The sequence below is a fragment of the Vigna umbellata genome, chromosome 2, assembly GCF_029865625.1.
Source record: "Vigna umbellata cultivar VRB3 chromosome 2, Vumbellata_1.0, whole genome shotgun sequence".
Taxonomy (NCBI): Eukaryota; Viridiplantae; Streptophyta; class Magnoliopsida; order Fabales; family Fabaceae; genus Vigna; species Vigna umbellata.
This window is the reverse complement of record NC_142166.1, coordinates 16,080,370-16,098,568: the sequence shown is the minus strand read 5'-3', so window position 1 is coordinate 16,098,568 and position 18,199 is coordinate 16,080,370. Positions and strand designations below refer to the sequence as shown.

The 18,199-nt window shown below is 36.8% G+C and overlaps 1 protein-coding gene across 1 annotated transcript; it reads left to right on the top strand.

Annotated features, from left to right (window-relative positions):
- The first annotated feature begins 5,861 nt into the window (after positions 1–5,861).
- LOC124844084 (BTB/POZ domain protein TNFAIP protein) lies at positions 5,862–17,045 on the top strand. The gene is made up of 10 exons (XM_088106278.1): positions 5,862–6,301; positions 6,773–6,870; positions 6,988–7,030; positions 7,525–7,607; positions 7,686–7,750; positions 9,071–9,126; positions 15,873–15,932; positions 16,136–16,168; positions 16,457–16,522; positions 16,611–17,045. The coding sequence occupies exons 1-10, from the start codon at positions 5,924–5,926 to the stop codon at positions 16,653–16,655; spliced, it is 927 nt and encodes a 308-aa protein (XP_087962404.1). The 5' UTR covers positions 5,862–5,923; the 3' UTR covers positions 16,656–17,045.
- Positions 17,046–18,199: the final 1,154 nt, after the last annotated feature.

Genomic DNA, 18,199 nt, shown 5'->3' with positions numbered 1-18,199 from the left:
GCAAGGCAACTAGTGTGTAGAGATGATGCAGTCATACAATCCAGAATACTAGCTGGCCACATGAAGGTTCAACCAAGGATACTTCATTATGTTCTGACTCGAGTTTTAATTCCTCGTGCAACCAATATTGGTCAGGCATCCGAAGAGGATATTATGCTCCTATGGGCATTTTTAAATTCCATTCAAATTAATTGGGGACATCTTATTAGATATAAGATGAAAAGAGCGTTAAGGGAGAACGCGAAGTTGCCATATCCACATTTGATAACCATCTTCATGGAACACTTTGAAGTGCCTACTGACACTGATCCCATTTCAGAAGTTAAGTTCAAGCAAAAAATGGGTAGTGAAGTTGTATCATCATTTGATTATGTGCAAAATGATGATGGAGAATGGGTTCCCAAAGCCAACGCCCCCCATCCCCCTGTACACCAAGGTCAACATCAACAGGGCTCAGATGATGAACAAGGCAGTTCATCTACAACACTAAATAATGTCATCAACCGCATAGAACAACTTCAGACCTTCGTTGGTACAAGATTTGATGCGTTTGAAACTCGATTCGATGCCTTTGAAAACAGATTTCAAAACATGGACATGGTCATCACTACAAGGTTTGATGCATTGCAATCGTGCGTTGGGAACATTGAAGAACAACTGCAACAGTTCAAAAGTGCTTCTCAAAACAATCCTAACACTTAGAATTGGATGTTTAGGCTTTATTTTCTGCATTCGAAAAAAACTATGTATGACAGTACCTATTTTCATAATTTGAAGTCTTTAATTTAATGAAGTTCCTTATTGTCAATCTTCGTCATTTAATTTGTAATGTTTAATTTATCATAAAATATACAAATTGTCAGTAAAACATCAACAACACTTACCAAATAATACCTCCCCATCCATATACAGGTGCACTTCTGCCTCAAATGGTCACTGAAAAATACGGGTTTCCTCACTGGTCACCCATGTTATCCTCACTCACTACCTCAGTTGAAGTTTCTGTACAAAACACGAATTTCTCTCGCGTAATCGTTTACAAGAAGGGTGTAAACGATTACAGCAGTGTATTTTGAAGCAGCATCACTCAGCCCTTCCCCAACTTGTTTCCCCACTCAGAATGGGTTCTTCCCCACTGCTTGGGGTCACCTGACATCACCCCCACCATGTACCAACACTCAAACACCTCCACCTTCACAGACACATGTGCATATGTCACTGAAAAATACTGGTTTTGTGACTGGTCACCCACGTTATCCTGACTGACTACCTCAGTTGCAGTTTTTGTACAAAACACGAATTTCGCTCGCGTAATCGTTTACAAGGGTGGTGTAAACGATTACAGCAGTGTATTTTGAAGCAACATCACTCAGCCCTTCCCCAACTTGTTTCCCCACTCAGATTGGGTTCTTCCACACTGCTTGGGGTCAGCTAACATCACCCCCCACCATCTACCAACACTCAAACACCTCCACCTTCACAGACACATGTGCAGATTTCACTGAAAAATACTGATTTGCTCACTGGTCACCCACGTTATCCTCACTGACTACCTGCGTTGAACTTTATGTACAAATATGGTTTTGCTCTCGCGTAATCGTTTACAAGGGGGGTGTAAACGATTACAGCAGTGTATTTTGAGCAGCATCACTCAGCCCTTGCACACATTGCTCCCCCCACTCAGATTGAGTTCTTCCACACTGCTTGGGGTCAGCTAACATCACCCCCCACCATCTACCAACACTCAAACACCTCCACCTTCACAGACACATAAGCAGATTTCACTGAAAAATACTGGTTTGCTCACTGGTCACCCACGTTATCCTCACTGACTACCTGCGTTGAACTTTATGTACAAATATGGTTTTTCTCTCGCGTAATCGTTTACAAGGGGGGTGTAAACGATTACAGCAGTGTATTTTGAGCAGCATCACTCAGCCCTTGCACACATTGCTCCCCCCACTTAGATTGGGTTCTTCCACACTGCTTGGGGTCAGCTAACATCACCCTCCACCATCTACCAACACTCAAACACCTCCACCTTCACAGACACATGTGTAGATTTCACTGAAAAATACTGGTTTGCTCACTGGTCACCCATGTTATCCTGACTGACTACCTGCGTTGAACTTTATGTACAAATATGGTTTTTCTCTCGCGTAATCGTTTACAAGGGGGGTGTAAACGATTACAGCAGTGTATTTTGAAGCAGCATCACTCAGCCTTTGCACACATTGCTCCCCCTACTCAGATTGGGTTCTTCCACACTGCTTGGGGTCAGCCAACATCACCCCCCACCATCTACCAACACTCAAACACCTCCACCTTCACAGACACATGAGCAGATTTCACTGAAAAATATTGGTTTGCTCACTGGTCACCCACGTTATCTTGACTGACTACCTGCGTTGAACTTTATGTACAAATATGGTTTTTCTCTCGCGTAATCGTTTACAAGGGGGGTGTAAACGATTACAGCAGTGTATTTTGAAGCAGCATCACTCAGCCCTTGCACACATTGCTCCCCCCACTCAGATTGGGTTCTTCCCCACATCTTGGGGTCACCTGACATCACCCCCCACCATCTACCCACACTCAAACACCTCCACCTTCACAGACACATGTGCAGATGTCACTCAAAAATACTGGTTTGCTCACTGGTCACCCACGTTATCCTGACTGACTACCTGAGTTGAACTTTATGTACAAAACTCGAATTTCTCTCGCGTAATCGTTTACAAGGGTGGTGTAAACGATTACAGCAGTGTATTTTGAAGCGGCATCACTCAGCCCTTCCCCAACTTGTTTCCCCACTCAGAATGGGTTCTTCCCCACTGCTTGGGGTCACCTAACATCACCTACTACACTGTAAGACCACTGAAACAGCAATATATGGTATTCAAAATACAAATATGTGACCAAACCAAAATATCAATTTTTATTTCAGTGAACTATATCCAATACAATACACTTTGTTTTCTTAATGTATTTACATTCATCAAATACACATATCAATCCTTACACTTTGTTTACATTAATAAACTGAATACAAATATCACTCATTTTTATTCTAAGCACTACGGTTCCGGTGTATGGAGTCCTAAGTGCTCTTCCCTTGTAACGCCTGCGCGACCCAACCCTAACATACGTCTTCAAAGGTTGTTGATTTGTGTCAATGTCAGTTGGGGATACAAAACCAGTGTTCATGGATGGTTCTGTACGAGGCACACTTTCTCCACCCTGATCTTTATTTTGTCGTTTTGCCTTCTCTTCAGCCAATTGTGCCTCCAAACCTGCAACCCTCCTTTTAAGTTCTTCAATTAGATATTCTTGTTCCTCTAAGGCACGCATAAAACTTTCTCTTCGATTTCTTTTTTGTATCTTATTTGGTCTTGCTTGGCCATCCTTCCTTGTTAGTGTTGGTCTGTATACCTTCTTATCCTTGGTTGAAGCAGCCACATCAACATCTTCATCAACAACAACCTGAAATTTAACCATATATTTCACACTACACAACTTAACTCAATATATAAAAACATAACAAAACTTGGGATAACAAACGACATACTAAACCTGTTTCCATACAACGTTTTACGAATTTGTCTCCAACACTTCTATTCATCCAATGCAATATTCTTGGAAATTTATCAATTGGACCTTCGGGTGGAACAAAATGCTCAAAAAACCATACCTAACAAAACTAAATCATCTTAGATTGTTCTAAATCACAGAAGAATAAACAAACTATATACATATTACATCAACAACGAATAATTACCTGCAGCATGTAAACACAACCATCCACGTAAACGTTTGTTGTACCTTTGCCTTTCTTCAAGCCATCTGAAGCTTTGCACAAACTACGTAACAAAAAACGATAAACTAGACTACCCCAACAATAACTACCCAAACCACTTAAGTTGTCAACAATATTAAACATTACGGGAAACACTTTTCCGCTACGTTTTGGAAATAAAATCTCACATATCCCTACCAATAGGTAAAGGCTACAAAAATTAGAACAAGGGATTTTTTTCTTGTGTTTTCGCATTAGAAATTTGTATATCGAATTCAAATCCTTTGTTCCTTTCCCTAGGTATTTCACACATTCAATGTTTCCCATTTCCTCCTTCAAGTTAATATTTTCACCATCTGTACTCAATCCCAACCCTAAATAAAAATCATTTTCATTTATATTCACAAGTTTATTTCCAACAAAAAAACCACTACTCGAGTCGTCCCACTTACCCAATAACTCACTCAATATATTTCTACCTAGTTCAAGATTTACATTCAAATCTAAAAACCACGAAAACGGAGTCTTTGCAATCAATGACTGATGCTCCTCTGTCAAGCGTTCGTTCAAAGTACATATATACTTTGTCGAAAAAGAGTGACGAACGGTCAACTGCATCAACCAAAGTAAAATAAGCACAACTACTAAACCCAAAAACCAAAACAAAAGTATACCAACCCGAAATCTAAACCCAAACCAAAATAACCATGTAACGAAAGGGAACGACAAAGCACTTACCTTCGTCGTCGGACAATGGTCACCGAAACGTTCCATTGCGCACTATAACATCAACCAAAAAGACAACCTTTACGAAATGGAGGGAGCCACCGGCAACACCACGAACAGCACACGGTTTCACAGAAAGAAAACGAAGAAGACGCACCAAACGTTCGTTCCAACCAAAACGGACAGGGGTATTTTCGGAATCCCACTTAATAATAAGTCACGTCCTTCCAGTTACACGGTTTTAAAAAAATAAAATTTTTCATTTTCAACCTATCACAATTCGACACGTGGCGTTGTCAAAATTGTGTCAAAATAGCGTTGTTAGAATAACGCGGTCCTTATTCTAAACCTTTAATTAAATTAAAAATTCTAGTCATGAATCACTTTCGTTTGGAATTTTTCATATTTTCATGTGGAAGTTACATATGAAAAATGTTATACTAAAAATTAGTTCCTACTAAATACTTATTTTTAAAAGAAAAACCTTATTTGGATACCTTTATTTAAGGGTTAAATATGTTTTTAGTTCCTAAACTATTGACGGTTTCTGGTTTTCGTCCCTCTTCCAAAGTAAGGTATAATTTAGTCCTCAATCTTTAAAAAACGTTCGTTTTAGTCGAAAAAACAAACGTTTGGAGGACTAAAACGAGGACTAAAAACAAAATTTTGAGGACTAAAACGAACGTTTTTCTAAAGGATGAGGACCAAATTGTACCTTACTTTGGAAGAGGGACGAAAACCAAAAACGGCCAATAGTTTAGGGACTAAAAACATATTTAACCCTTTATTTAAAAGTATTTATAAGAGAACTAAATAATCTATAAACGATTTTTTTTTGAAAAAAATAATATAAAAATATTTACAAATTGATTGATTCATAAAATAATTTTAGTTATACAGAATTTTTTAACTTATATTTCTTTTTTTATTGATATTTAAAAGTAAATTACTTTTCTCTCGAGAAAAAAATTGGCTAATAGTTTTGATACTTTCAAAATGAATAGGATAAAAGTATTTTTTTTTTCGTATATAGATCAAAGCAATTTGGTGTATATTAATAGTACTTTATAAGAATTGAAACTTAATTTTAACATTATTTTAATTTCATATTTTACAATTACAATGTTTTTTTCATCAATTTTTTTTTCGAATGTATAAAATATATTAAACATGAAAAATAAAAGCATAGATGAACGGATACAGAAAAAAAATGAACTTGAGATCATTTACCAATTAAAATAAAAAAAAATTAAACTACAAATCATATATCTATTTTATTTATAAGAAATAGCTTATTATGATTATATATTATTAATTTACTCATCTTTTTCTTTGTTACGGTTTTCCTTTATCTCTTGTTTTGCCTCCCAACACCTTGGCTTGCAGATATTTACAGAAGAAATGGCGACAACAACCTTCAACGCTCTTCCTTCCTCCCTAAGGCTTGAATTGCCCTTTCTTCTTCCATCGAAGCTCAACAAAGTTGGTTTTCCCTCGTTTTCGCTTCCCAACCCTACGCTCCGTCCTGTTATCTGCAGAGCCTCGGAGTCTTCCACCGTTCCACCGAAGAAGCGTTCTTCTAACAACAGAAACTCAAAAAACAACAACAAAAAGAAAAAGAATACTAAGAGCAAAGCTATAACTACTGATTCCAACTCCGTTTACAATCTTGCTCCACTGCCGCCACTTCCGACGTCACTTCCCAAACCACCGGCGGGATTCGTCGTCGACGAACGAGGCAAAGTTCTCAGCGCTTCCACGGACCGACTTGCCACTCTAGTGAGTTTCTTTTGTATTCAATTAAAATGTAATTTGTATAGAACATGTGGTTTTGCATTCAAAGTATCTGTTGTTGTGGTTATGGACAATTATTTCCTGTCATTGTGCAATTTTGGTCTCTGAGATTTGATAGGAAGGCTGTTGACATTGTTATAAATTGGAATGTTAGGGTTAATTCTTTGTTATTTCATCAAATGGTAAGATTTTAATAATATGTTAATATTAAGTTGAAATGCTATTTAATTATCGTTAAAATTTTAAAAAAAAATTATTATAACTAGAACGACCGTTATGGTCTAATTATATGTCAAACAAAAATATGAGAAATGTGTGCTTAGGGATATATATTATACATTCTAAATATTCACATTTCTCAAAACAATATGGAATAACATAACTTATTAATAGAATATGCAATCAAACGTTCTTAGGTTTTGGGAGTGTGACAAATTGTGAATGACATGGTGACAGGTTGACCCGGCTAATAACCTTTCCTTAGAGTGCGTTGTAAGGAGAGAGTTCACGAGTTCTCAAGGAGACGACTGTTTGTTGCTCTGCCCTGCTGACATGTAAGTTAAGGTTTCTAAATAGTGAATCCATGCCCTTTAATCAATGCTGGTAATCTGGGATTTTGTTGACCAGTCTTTTAATTATTTATTGACTATATTGTGGAATTTTAACTGCAGGCCTGTCCAGATAGTGAAGCATACACCTAATGGATGGTCGGATGTAAGTTTCCATTCTGCATTGTCCCACTTCGTTTATATATTCGTGATCTGTTCACAGTAACTTCAAAATGAGGTTAACAATCAGTTTTGATGTTGATATGGTCTCATTGTCGAACTCTTGAACTAATTTAAAATATTCACCCATCTTCAATAATAAAACCTTATTACTTATTATCGAGGGAAAATATATTTTGTTTTTATTTCTTGATGAAGCATTCTAACCTGCCTTTGTGTTATCGCCAATCATTACATTATATATAGTCTCTCACCTAGATAAATGGGGAGGGCTAAATTAGGCAATTGACATCTAACCTAAAGCTTTATCAAATCTTTATGAAATTAGTAGTTTATTTAATTGTGTTTTGAACTTTTTTTGAGAAAACACTACGGCATCCCTTTAGTTGGTCCATCCATGTAACTGACCCTGCTTGATGAGAAAAGGTTTTCTTTATGTTTGAATTCGTCATTCCAATTCTTACTTTATCTGAGCTTTAGGTCAGTGATGAGGAGCTTGAATCTATTCTGCCCGCTGCTACTTATGCACTTGCCAAGATACATTTGTATCTGGTTAATAGTGGGTATGTCTGTCTTTTATTATGATTCAAAATGTCATAGATTTGTGGTTGATCACTAAATTTTTTGTCTGTCCATATTAGATACTGTTATACAGCCCGTGGTGGATTTTGTTATTCGGAAGAGGACATATTTGACTTTCATACAGGCAAGAAATTCTTTTTTCTTTTTTTGTTTTTATGACAATAGTAATTTCTTATATTTAGATAATCGAGAAAATATTCCAGCACAACATGGCTGTTAATCTCACAGATTCTATATAGCTTATAGGGTACTATTACATCATGAAGTTTAAACTATCTTTAGTGTATGGCCAAAAGCATTAGAATGGTTGAGGAAAATTAACTATCATGCCATGCATTGAGGTCATGAAATTAGGCCCACAAACCCAAGGGATCCAGCCTAACTGATGGTGTTCTAGAGTCTTCTAACAGATGAATAAGGTGCAATAATCACAGTGATGAATTCACACTTGTGGAGGTGCATAATAAGTACTGACATCTATAACACATAGGAGCGGTTACTGCAGCTGTTAGAGAGCACACAGCATAAATAGGTGTGGTACCATATACCCACATTTTCATGCACTGATCGTGCATTAGTGCTTGCTAAGATCTCTGTAGTCTCTCTCTGGATTTATAAGATTCCTCAGAAGGATGTGTTCTCTAGTGTTAAAACTTTGGAATTTATGGTGATAAGTCCATGTTGATGTTTGGTCTTGCTGTTTGTACATTTCTCTTTGGTTTAAAAGCCACCTTTCTCTTTGTTCCATTCCTTTCATAAATCCATCATAATTTTTGGTTAACTGTTTTCAGGGAAGTTAATCTTCCTTTATATAAAAGTGAATTTGCTAGCATACAAGCATAAATAATAAATGGAGTTGCTCAGCATTTATGAATCACATATATGTTTTCCTGTCTGTTTCTGTGACATTTTGATTTTCTTACAACCATTACTTTTAGATATTGTCAGTTAGTTAATTCTATCTACCCATTTACTTCCGCAGTTGTCTGACTAGTTTTATAAACACCAAATTCGTAATACATTGTAATACTGACAATTTAAAGCTTTTGAAGATTAATTGTTTATGTCTCGTATTCAGTCTTCATGTGTAAGTTGGGTCAAGAATTTTTGTTTGGTGAAACTATGTCTTTCTTACGCACCTTTTTATCCGTAAGAATTATGGCATGTCTTGTACACTCATTCTTTCACTTCGTCTACTATTGTGTTTCTGATTTTGATATGGAGAAGAAACATCCTTTACATGCACCACTACCATTTTCCATTTCCCCCAATTGTGATCTTTGATCTTATCAAATAGATTAAATAAAAGGTTAATATCTAGGCAGATGCTATCAATTTATTGCCCAACTTGATCAGCTTATGATAATCCGAGAATGATGAAGTGATAACAAAACATTTGAGTTGCATGTCTAAAATTAATGGAAGATGTTTCCTATTTTTGCAGATGATAAGGGAGACAGCTTGCCAACTGAAGGTGTAGAAATTGTAAACTTCAGTGTGGTAATTTTATATACCTTTAATTGCATAAATATGTTTATCTTTAACAGAAGCAAAACTTCCCTGTTTTCTTTTTCTGGAATTAGGACGTTTTGACAAGTTTAAGCTATTTGAAATGTTGAGACTTTTATTATTCTCTAGTACACATACAATAATGACTAACTTTCTGAATGAATTTTGTCTACTTAAAATATTCCATTTTTTAATCAGAGTCCTGCTAACTTACACTTGAAAATAAGAAATATAACATAGTTATGAAGATGAACAAACAAATGTGTTAGTTTGTTAAAAGGCCACACCATAATGCTTCTTTGTTGAAAAGAAATATGCCTCTCATTGAAGTATGTTTGTACCTTGTCGTATTGTCGGTACACACAAATAATTGCTTCCTCCTTCAACCCTATATGACATTTTAGAGAGAAATATCGTGTTTCACATTAGTAGTTGTTTTACTAAATCAACGAGACATTAAGTTTTATTTTTCAGGACTGTCTTTAATCAATATCTACAGTACTGTCTCAATTGTCATTAAAAAGGATAAAAATCACACTTTTTTTGTCTTAGTATTACTTTCTCTAAAATATGTTTTTATTAATGTTTGACCCTTGGTTACACCATCATAATATGTACTCTTTGTTTTATGAGAAGAATATTTTACGAAAATTAATAAGATATTAGTAAAATTTGATGTAGATAACTGATTTCCTTGATCTATGTGAAGTTAGTTTAATCCCCTTGTAAACGAGAACTAACGTAATAGGATTATTGTGCAATAAGAGTAAATGAGTAAGTAATTATAGTATAAAAGGTATATCGCTAAGTTACATAATGTTTTCTATCAAATTAATCCCCTTGTAAACGAGAAGGCTTAATAGGTTTTTTAGTTCTAATATTTGAGGGATTGATTTAATGGGATCCCTCAATTATTTTTTCCAAAGTTCAATCCCCATTTTATTTAAAATAAGTCAAGGTGGTCTCTTTCGTTAAATCGACATTGACACCGTTTGTAAGGTGACCATGTGTCAGTGAGTTTGGACTTTTCCAATCCTTCACTCTCTCGGTTTTTCCTAACTGCACTTTTTCTACTCTCTCCAAAGGGGGCCATGGAGGTGTGGTGAGCAAAAGAGAGTGAAGGGTTCGAGAAGCCCAAAGTTATTAACACGCGATCACCTTTCAAGCAGTGTCAACACTAATTTAACGAAAAAGACAACATTGATTCTTTTTAAATAAAATGAGGAATAAATTGAAGATAAAATTGAGGAACCACATTGAATAAACCCCTCAAACATTGGGCGCAAAAAACCTATTAAGCCTAAACAAGTAGGTAGCTTTAGGGTAAAGGGTATATATGGAAGTTACGCGACGTTTCTATCAAATTCATAATATTAATTGAGTTCCCTAGTACCTGTGTGATGATGTCCTCCATGGATGATTGGAGGTTGATCCTTGCTCATTGGAGTTGCATAGAGATGAGAAGAGTGAATGGCAACGGAATGAGCGAATGCACCTCAAGTGTTCGATGAAATGCATGGTGAATGACTGATGTGATTTGGTGCAGATTAAAGCCTAGAAAGGAATCCTATCTAGAGAAGGCTTAGAAGGCTTAGAAGCTCTCTCTGGCTGTGACTCTGAAGAAGATTGAAGACCTGGAGTATTCTCAACAAGGGGTTCAATACCATTATCATCAAAGTGACGGATTACAAGTGATGGATGTTGATTTTATAGAGATTTCAACACCCATGTTCGAGCTATTACACAGCTGATCATCAGCCTAAATTATTGGATTAAGTGCCATTTATTTTGGCCATGTGAATCAGCTGCTTGCTTCACCAAAAACACGTGCTTCTTCAATCTATTACACGTTGCCGTGGGCGCCAAGCATGGGCGTTGGGCGCTGGTAGGTTAGATGCTTAAGGTGCTTTCCAATCTCCATGGACTTAGGTTGAATGAGTAACTACCAATTTGAGATGCTAAAAATAGCTTTGCGGAAGCCTTCTTTGTCATTCTTCTAGTAATTGGTCTTTGAATAAGTTATGGGCTTAGGCCCAAGTCATCACTGTGTCAAAACCTTAGTTGTCACATAGAATGGAATGTATAGAGTAGAAAAGAGAAAAATATTAATTGTACTATATGACCGTTTGGTCAGCTTAGGACCAGACAGTCCCATTAGTCAAGAACACCAAGCGAACTGGTTGGTTGGTTAACATGAACCGAGCGATCAACCTTAAACAAGAATTAAGACTGACAATAATTATCTTAAACCAAAGCATGATCAGTAGTAGTTGGGTTGTAATTAGGTCAGCGTTAATTCGAAGCCCATTCTAAATTCTATAAATACAGGTTTAAGGTATTGCGGTAGGTTGGTTACATTTAATACGCATTTATTGCTAGACTGTCGAATCTTTGCTAACTGTTGGAAGTCCCACATCGACTAAAGATAAGGCCAATTTATAATATATAAGTGGGTGCAAACCTCACCCTACAAGCCGGTTTTGTGGGGGTTGAGTTAGACTTACATTCTCCTTTGCTCTATTTGTAACAATCTAATCTTCTAAAATAGGAAAATAGTGAAACAAAATAATCTAGAAGATTACACATCAATTTTCTCTAATTAGGAAGATTCTATAGATATCTTCTTTAATTAAGAAGATATTTCCTCTAATTACAACACTAACCTCCCAGTATGACCGAATGTAGAGAAGGACGAATGATGACCTGTGGTAAGTAGTTGGATGAACGAAATTTGGAGAACTGTTAACCTCGACCTCACAAACCGAAACATTTTGGCACCCACCGTGGGGCCCGAGGAAGTTGAAGAAAACTCAATGGTGACCACAAGGAATATGGGCCCGACTGGAGAGACAAGCGAATGAGACACCCTGGAGCTAATCAAGGAGATGCAGAGGCAAATGTAGAAGATGTAAAGAAGACATGAGGCCGAGATAGCGACACTAAGGGTTGAGAATGTAGTTGTGCATTAGGAGCAGACCGCTTAAAATTTTGTGCCGGTCGTTGCTGGACCGTTGAATGTGAACAAATAGGTTGATGAACTGACCAGGACGGTCCAGGAGGCAAGTATAGGGGGCGAGTAGGGGAGCTCTCACAGTGTAAACAATATAGGCGGAGGGCCTGCTACCTTTTACAACTGTTGTCATGGAGGCAGCGATGCCCGAGGGGTCAACGCCTCCATTGTTTGAGAAGTATGATGGGTCAACTGACCTCGTCGAGCATCTACGATCGTTCGTCAACACCATAGCATTCTACTCAATGAGCGATCCAATTTGGTGTAGAGCCTTCTCTTTGTCTTGAAGGGGGAGACATTGGCGTGGTTCAATACTCTGTCACCTAACACAGTGAATTGCTTCTCCACTATCCATACTCTGTTCGGGCCTGATGGGGCCTGGAGGGACTAAATTGCCATCACTGATTGATGGAGCCTGCAGGGACTAAATTGCCATCAAGTAAGGATGGAGCCTGCAATGGACAAAAACATACTGCAGGGACTAAATTGCCATCAAGTAAGGATGGGGCCTCTAGTGGCTAAAAGTGACAAACTACAGGGATTAAATTGCCATCAGTAACTGATGGGGCCTATAGTGGTTGAAAGATACTTCCCCTCACGGCGAACGACGGAAACTGTGAAGGTGGAAGGTCATAATGATTTCCTTTATTCATCAAAGCACCATTAGGAACCATGGTTGGATTGTGTTGAAAACCGTAAGGATGACAGATTCAAGGAACAAAGATTGAGACTTATGATGACATTAAAGGCCAATGACAGGTTGGAGGTCCAAAGGTTCTGTGCTAAACTACTCCCAAATGGTGATACTTAGCACTGTATCACAAGAAGTACGGGCTAAACAAACTAGCCTCGAGCCCAAGGAGAAAGTAACCAACAATGATTGAAGAAAAAAGTGACAAAGTGGCGTCAACAGCGATTTGTTGACTTTGAAATCAGGAACCAAGGACGTATATGGACTCAACATGATTCGGCGAGTCAAACAATGATGAAACAGAGATCTAAAGGACTTAGGGTTCCAAAAATACCAAAGAATAAAACCCTAGGTCTGAGTTACAGACATCGAAACTAAGAAACAAGTACCAACACGCACTCAGGAGTTGTGACGAGACGAATGACAATGTCGTAGTGTAATTTCGACGTGCATGACAATCACATGCTAGAAGCTTATCGAAGAGAAGTTGTGCGTGACGAAACTTGGATAAGAACTAGCCCTCGACACAGGCGGGGTTAACCGTCGCTCAAGGAGCTGATCCAGATTCATTGGTCGCAAGACTAAACTGTGGCGGTAGCCGTCGACGGATAGTGGCGGACCGCGTCGGAATGGCAGGGAACAGAGGTTGATGGTGACAAACTTATGTGGACAGCTCCTCACAGTGGCAAAACAGTGCCAATTGGACAACGACAAACGGCGCTGGACGGCGGCAAACGACACCGGAATACAGACAAACAACACCGGACAGTGGCAAACAACACTAGACAGCGGCAAACAGCACTAGACAGCGGCAAGTTGCGGATAACAACTAGGGTTTGGAGACTAAACAGAAACTAGAACAAGACTGCTCATTGAGGTATTTCATAAAAGATGAAATTTTTATGGCCGCCGGCGGCAGCCACGGGCCACCGGTGGTAACAAAGATACAGTAGGAAGAGACTCAGACAACCTGCTCTGATACCAACTTTAGAATTAAACTGTAAAATAATTCTAGAGGGCTTAATTGATCCCTCTCACAATCTTCTATTTTTAAAAATAAATTGATACAAGAATACATGATATATAATCATGATAAGGTAACCTAGACACAATATAATCATGATAAATAGGGTAACCTAGACACAATATAATCATGATAAATAAGATATTCTTAGACACAATATAATCATGATAAATAGGGTAACCCTAGACATAATATAATCATGATAAATAGGGTAAATATTCTAACAGCTACAACAAAACCGCTCGGCAAGTGAGGGATATGAGCCAAGAGTTCATCCTTAACAACCTTTCAACGATCCTAAGGGTAGGACCGTTCGTGGATAGCCTGTGCGATAGGCCGCCTAAGATGATGCACGAGTTGCAGGAGAAGACAACAGATGGATCCTAATCATTGAAACAAGGAAGATCTGACGGTTCACGTCTCATGACCTTTCGTTTCAAGGGATGCACGAATCCCAGCAAGCCATGTGTCCTACTCCTATCGATTATAACTTCCCTTAACTCACATGTCCTTGGGGTAACTTCCCATGCAATTAACCGTTTGCAATCGATCGGTCATAGAATAACTCCACCATCTCCAAAATGTACGAAACCCCTCCAACTGCAAACCCCTTCGCATATCAAGATATGCTCGGGCTTGGGGGGTTTGTGTACTGTATGACTGTCCAGTTAGCTTAGAACTGGACAATCCCATCAGTTAGGAACACCTAGCGAACTGGTCGGCTGGGTAACATGAACCGAGCGGTCAATCTTAAACAAGAATTAAGACTGATTATGATTATCTTAAACCAAAGAATGATCATTATTAGTAGGACCGTAATTAGGTTGACGCTAATCTGAAGCCCATTCTGAAATCTATAAATACAAGTTTGAGGTATTGCGGTAGGTTGGTTACATTTAATACGCATTTATTGTTAGACTATCGAATCTTGGCTGATTTTGGCACCAGAGTACTTTCTGCAGGTAACCTCCTAGTACGACTGAATGAAGAGAAGAACAAACGGTGACTTGTGTAAGGAGTTGGATGAACGGAGTTTGGAGAACTGTTAACCTCGACCCCACAAACCGAAACATTATTGATATGAGAGGTTTTGGAAAAAATATAAATTTATGAAAAATTTATTGATGTCATCAACTAACTTATTTCTTAACCACTAATGAATCAGGTAATAGGAGTGAAGGGAGTCTAACTATACATCTAGTGTTGTATTTATTTCTTGATGGTATTATTGAGAAAAAGTAATTAATAGTACTTCCTTCCTGATGTTAGCAAGTGGCAAATAATTTGAGGCAGAGTTATTCAAAAGTTACAAATAAAATGATATGGTGGGAAGAATATTTTAAATCTCAAATAGGAGATACGGTTTCAATCTTATTTTAAATGATTTTCTTTCTAATATTGTAATAATTGAAGAGGAATAAAGTATTTTTGAATTGCTTAGGAAATTCTTAGCCTGAATGATTTTAACATGAATTAACGTCTCTAATTTCAGGAAAATGATGAAAATAAATCAGAAAACTTTCACATGAATTCCTAATTTTTAATAGCAAACATATAGCCGCCAAATAGGGGATACTTTCCAATAGCACTAATATATATATATTGATTGTTGTCTTGAAGATAATGTTGGTGAGTAAACTTGTTGCCTGGTATCTCTGCCGCACCCAATAATATTGTTGTCAACTATTTCTACGGTACCCTCAAATTCATACCTATATATATATATATATATATATATATATAGTTCGCACTTGACAGCAGCAAGAAATTATAAATCATCTTATAGCCAGTGGATTGTTGTGCGGTCTAGTAACCTTAGCTTTTCTTTCTGCTATTAATTCATATTGTTTATGACTTTTATTTTTATTATACATCTATAGTTAAGGTGCTTCTTGATATTCTACTAAAGTAACCTCTAGGCTCTGGCACTGACCTAATGTAGAAAGTATGGGTTTAAAAAGGCTAACGTGATGTATACACCAATCATGCTTATTTATATCAATTTGCTGCAGGAAGAAGGATATTACATGATATATACACCATCTGATCCACTTCTTTTTGTTGCGGTGAAGGTAAGCTTCGTTGTCAAGTTTCTTAAAACCAACTATTTCCTCTGTTGAACGATTGCCACATTTCATTTTCCAGTCACGTTCTTTCTATGATCAAACTAATTCTATAGTTGATTTGAGCGGAAACTGTTCCAAAATACCAATGTGAACTTACTATCAAAGTACTCTTAGTTCCCACACATAATTAATTTAACCTTTCACTGCAGGATCAGAATGGAATTTTGCAAATTGCTGACGATGTAAGTTGGCACTTGACGCTCGCTACAGAATTTGGTCTATTTCCTTTCTCAGATCCCATGTGTCGCAATTAATTTGGCAATATGGTTTTTCGCAAACAATTAAAACTTACTAATAACTTCAGATTGTCCGTTTAGTATAACGGTTCTTGTTTGCTTTGCACTGTTGTATCCTATATGAAGGGATGCCTAATACGCTCATCGATATCAGTGCCCAAGTTTAGGGGAAGGGAAATAAAATTTCTGATTTCAAGATCACGAGAAATTGCTAATCTTAACTTCTGTGAACAGGAACTGCTTGAGGATCCTGCTATCACCAGCGCTATAGATGAAGAGACTGAATTTAATGCCTTGGTGGTGTGTGGTTTTATTCTTTCAAGTGATATTCTTTTTATGGTTAAGTTTAGGCTCTTCATTTACGTGGTTTGCCTTGTCTTACACGCAGGAGGAAGAAGCTGCGCTCCTCGATGGAATGTTGGGTGAAAGATAACCCCATATTTACTTTCTGCAATAGAGCTGTCCCACACTCCCACCAATGTTTTGCTTTTAGCGGGTTCGTTTGCGTGTTGAAGAAAGAAGCTGCTATTCGTAACTTAACCGGATATAAAATGTTATCCAACATGAAACACATTTTGTCCTCTGAATTGTCCCAGCTTGGTCTGTTTGCATGTCAACAAATATCTGGGGATAGAACGGCTCCTTTGTCTGCTTGATCAATTTTGTATGTATGGTTCCTCCTTATTATTTGGAGTTTAATTTTGATATTTGTAAATGTAATTTTTTTATCATGACAAGTATGATTGAACAACAATTTATAAGTTTACAGTATCTAGTGCTTCTAATAGTCATGAAATGGTAATGCATATAAAGTTAAGTGCAAGTAGTAGTGGAGCTGTTGCGCATTTTCTTTTATTTTCAAACCACGTAAACATGATTGAAATATTCTTGACTTCCCTTTTTTTTACAGTTGACTTTATATTTTCTTGGTGGAAAAATGGATTATTTGTCTTCATTTGGATTGCGGTCTATTGCAGCATGGAAAAAAAAATCCATTTAATGTAAGTGTCCAAAATAAAGCTAAAGCTTGGTGAAAGTCTGATTCCATGATTATTTCTGGTTAAAAAGATATATGTGGTAAACGTTATAGTGTATATATTTTAAACATATCAAAATATATTGTGATTAAATTTGTAATAAATAAATATTTTTAAATATATTAATTATATTTTAGAATTATAAATAATTGTCGTTGACACAACATTACTTTTAAATTGAAATGATTTCTTTTAAAAGTATAGTAAATTGTAAACTACAAGTGAAGACAAAAATGATAAATCGAAGGAGATAAGCCGATATTTTTTCTTAAATGTCCTCAGTGGAGAAAAAAATATATATAAAAATATTGTTGGAATATAATTCCCAAAGTTGTTTTAATTCAATATAACTATTTTTAAACAAAATATAAATTTCTTTTACGATCAAGCTTTGTAGACTAAATATAGGTTTGTTTAAACTTAATTTTGTAAATAATAATTATTTTTAAAAATAATAATTTTAGAAGCAAATAAGATTTGTATATCAAATTCAGTAGAAAATGCTTATTTTTAAAATAAGCACGTTAAACAAACGCATAACATAAGATTATAATTTTGTTTAGGTTTAATATCATTGGTCTCTATTTTTTCCAATTTTGTTTAATGTATAACTCATTTGTTGAATGTTCAATGTAGTTTCTTATATCGTAATTTTATGTTCAATTTTGTATTTTTGGCTAACGATGTTTAAATTATTAACCACAAAATGTCCACAGCACTAATAAGTAAATTACATGATCACTCTTGACATGTCATAATCATCTCCTACCTTCAGAAATCCTAATTTCTCCCTACACAAAAATCCTAGCCACCACCTAACCTTAGCTGCTACTGCCACACTCACGACCAACCACCATCTTCGCACCTCCATCATCAGACATTTCGACACCCTACCCAGAAACCTTTCGCGAATATCACGCACTAGTTGCACCGCTATTCC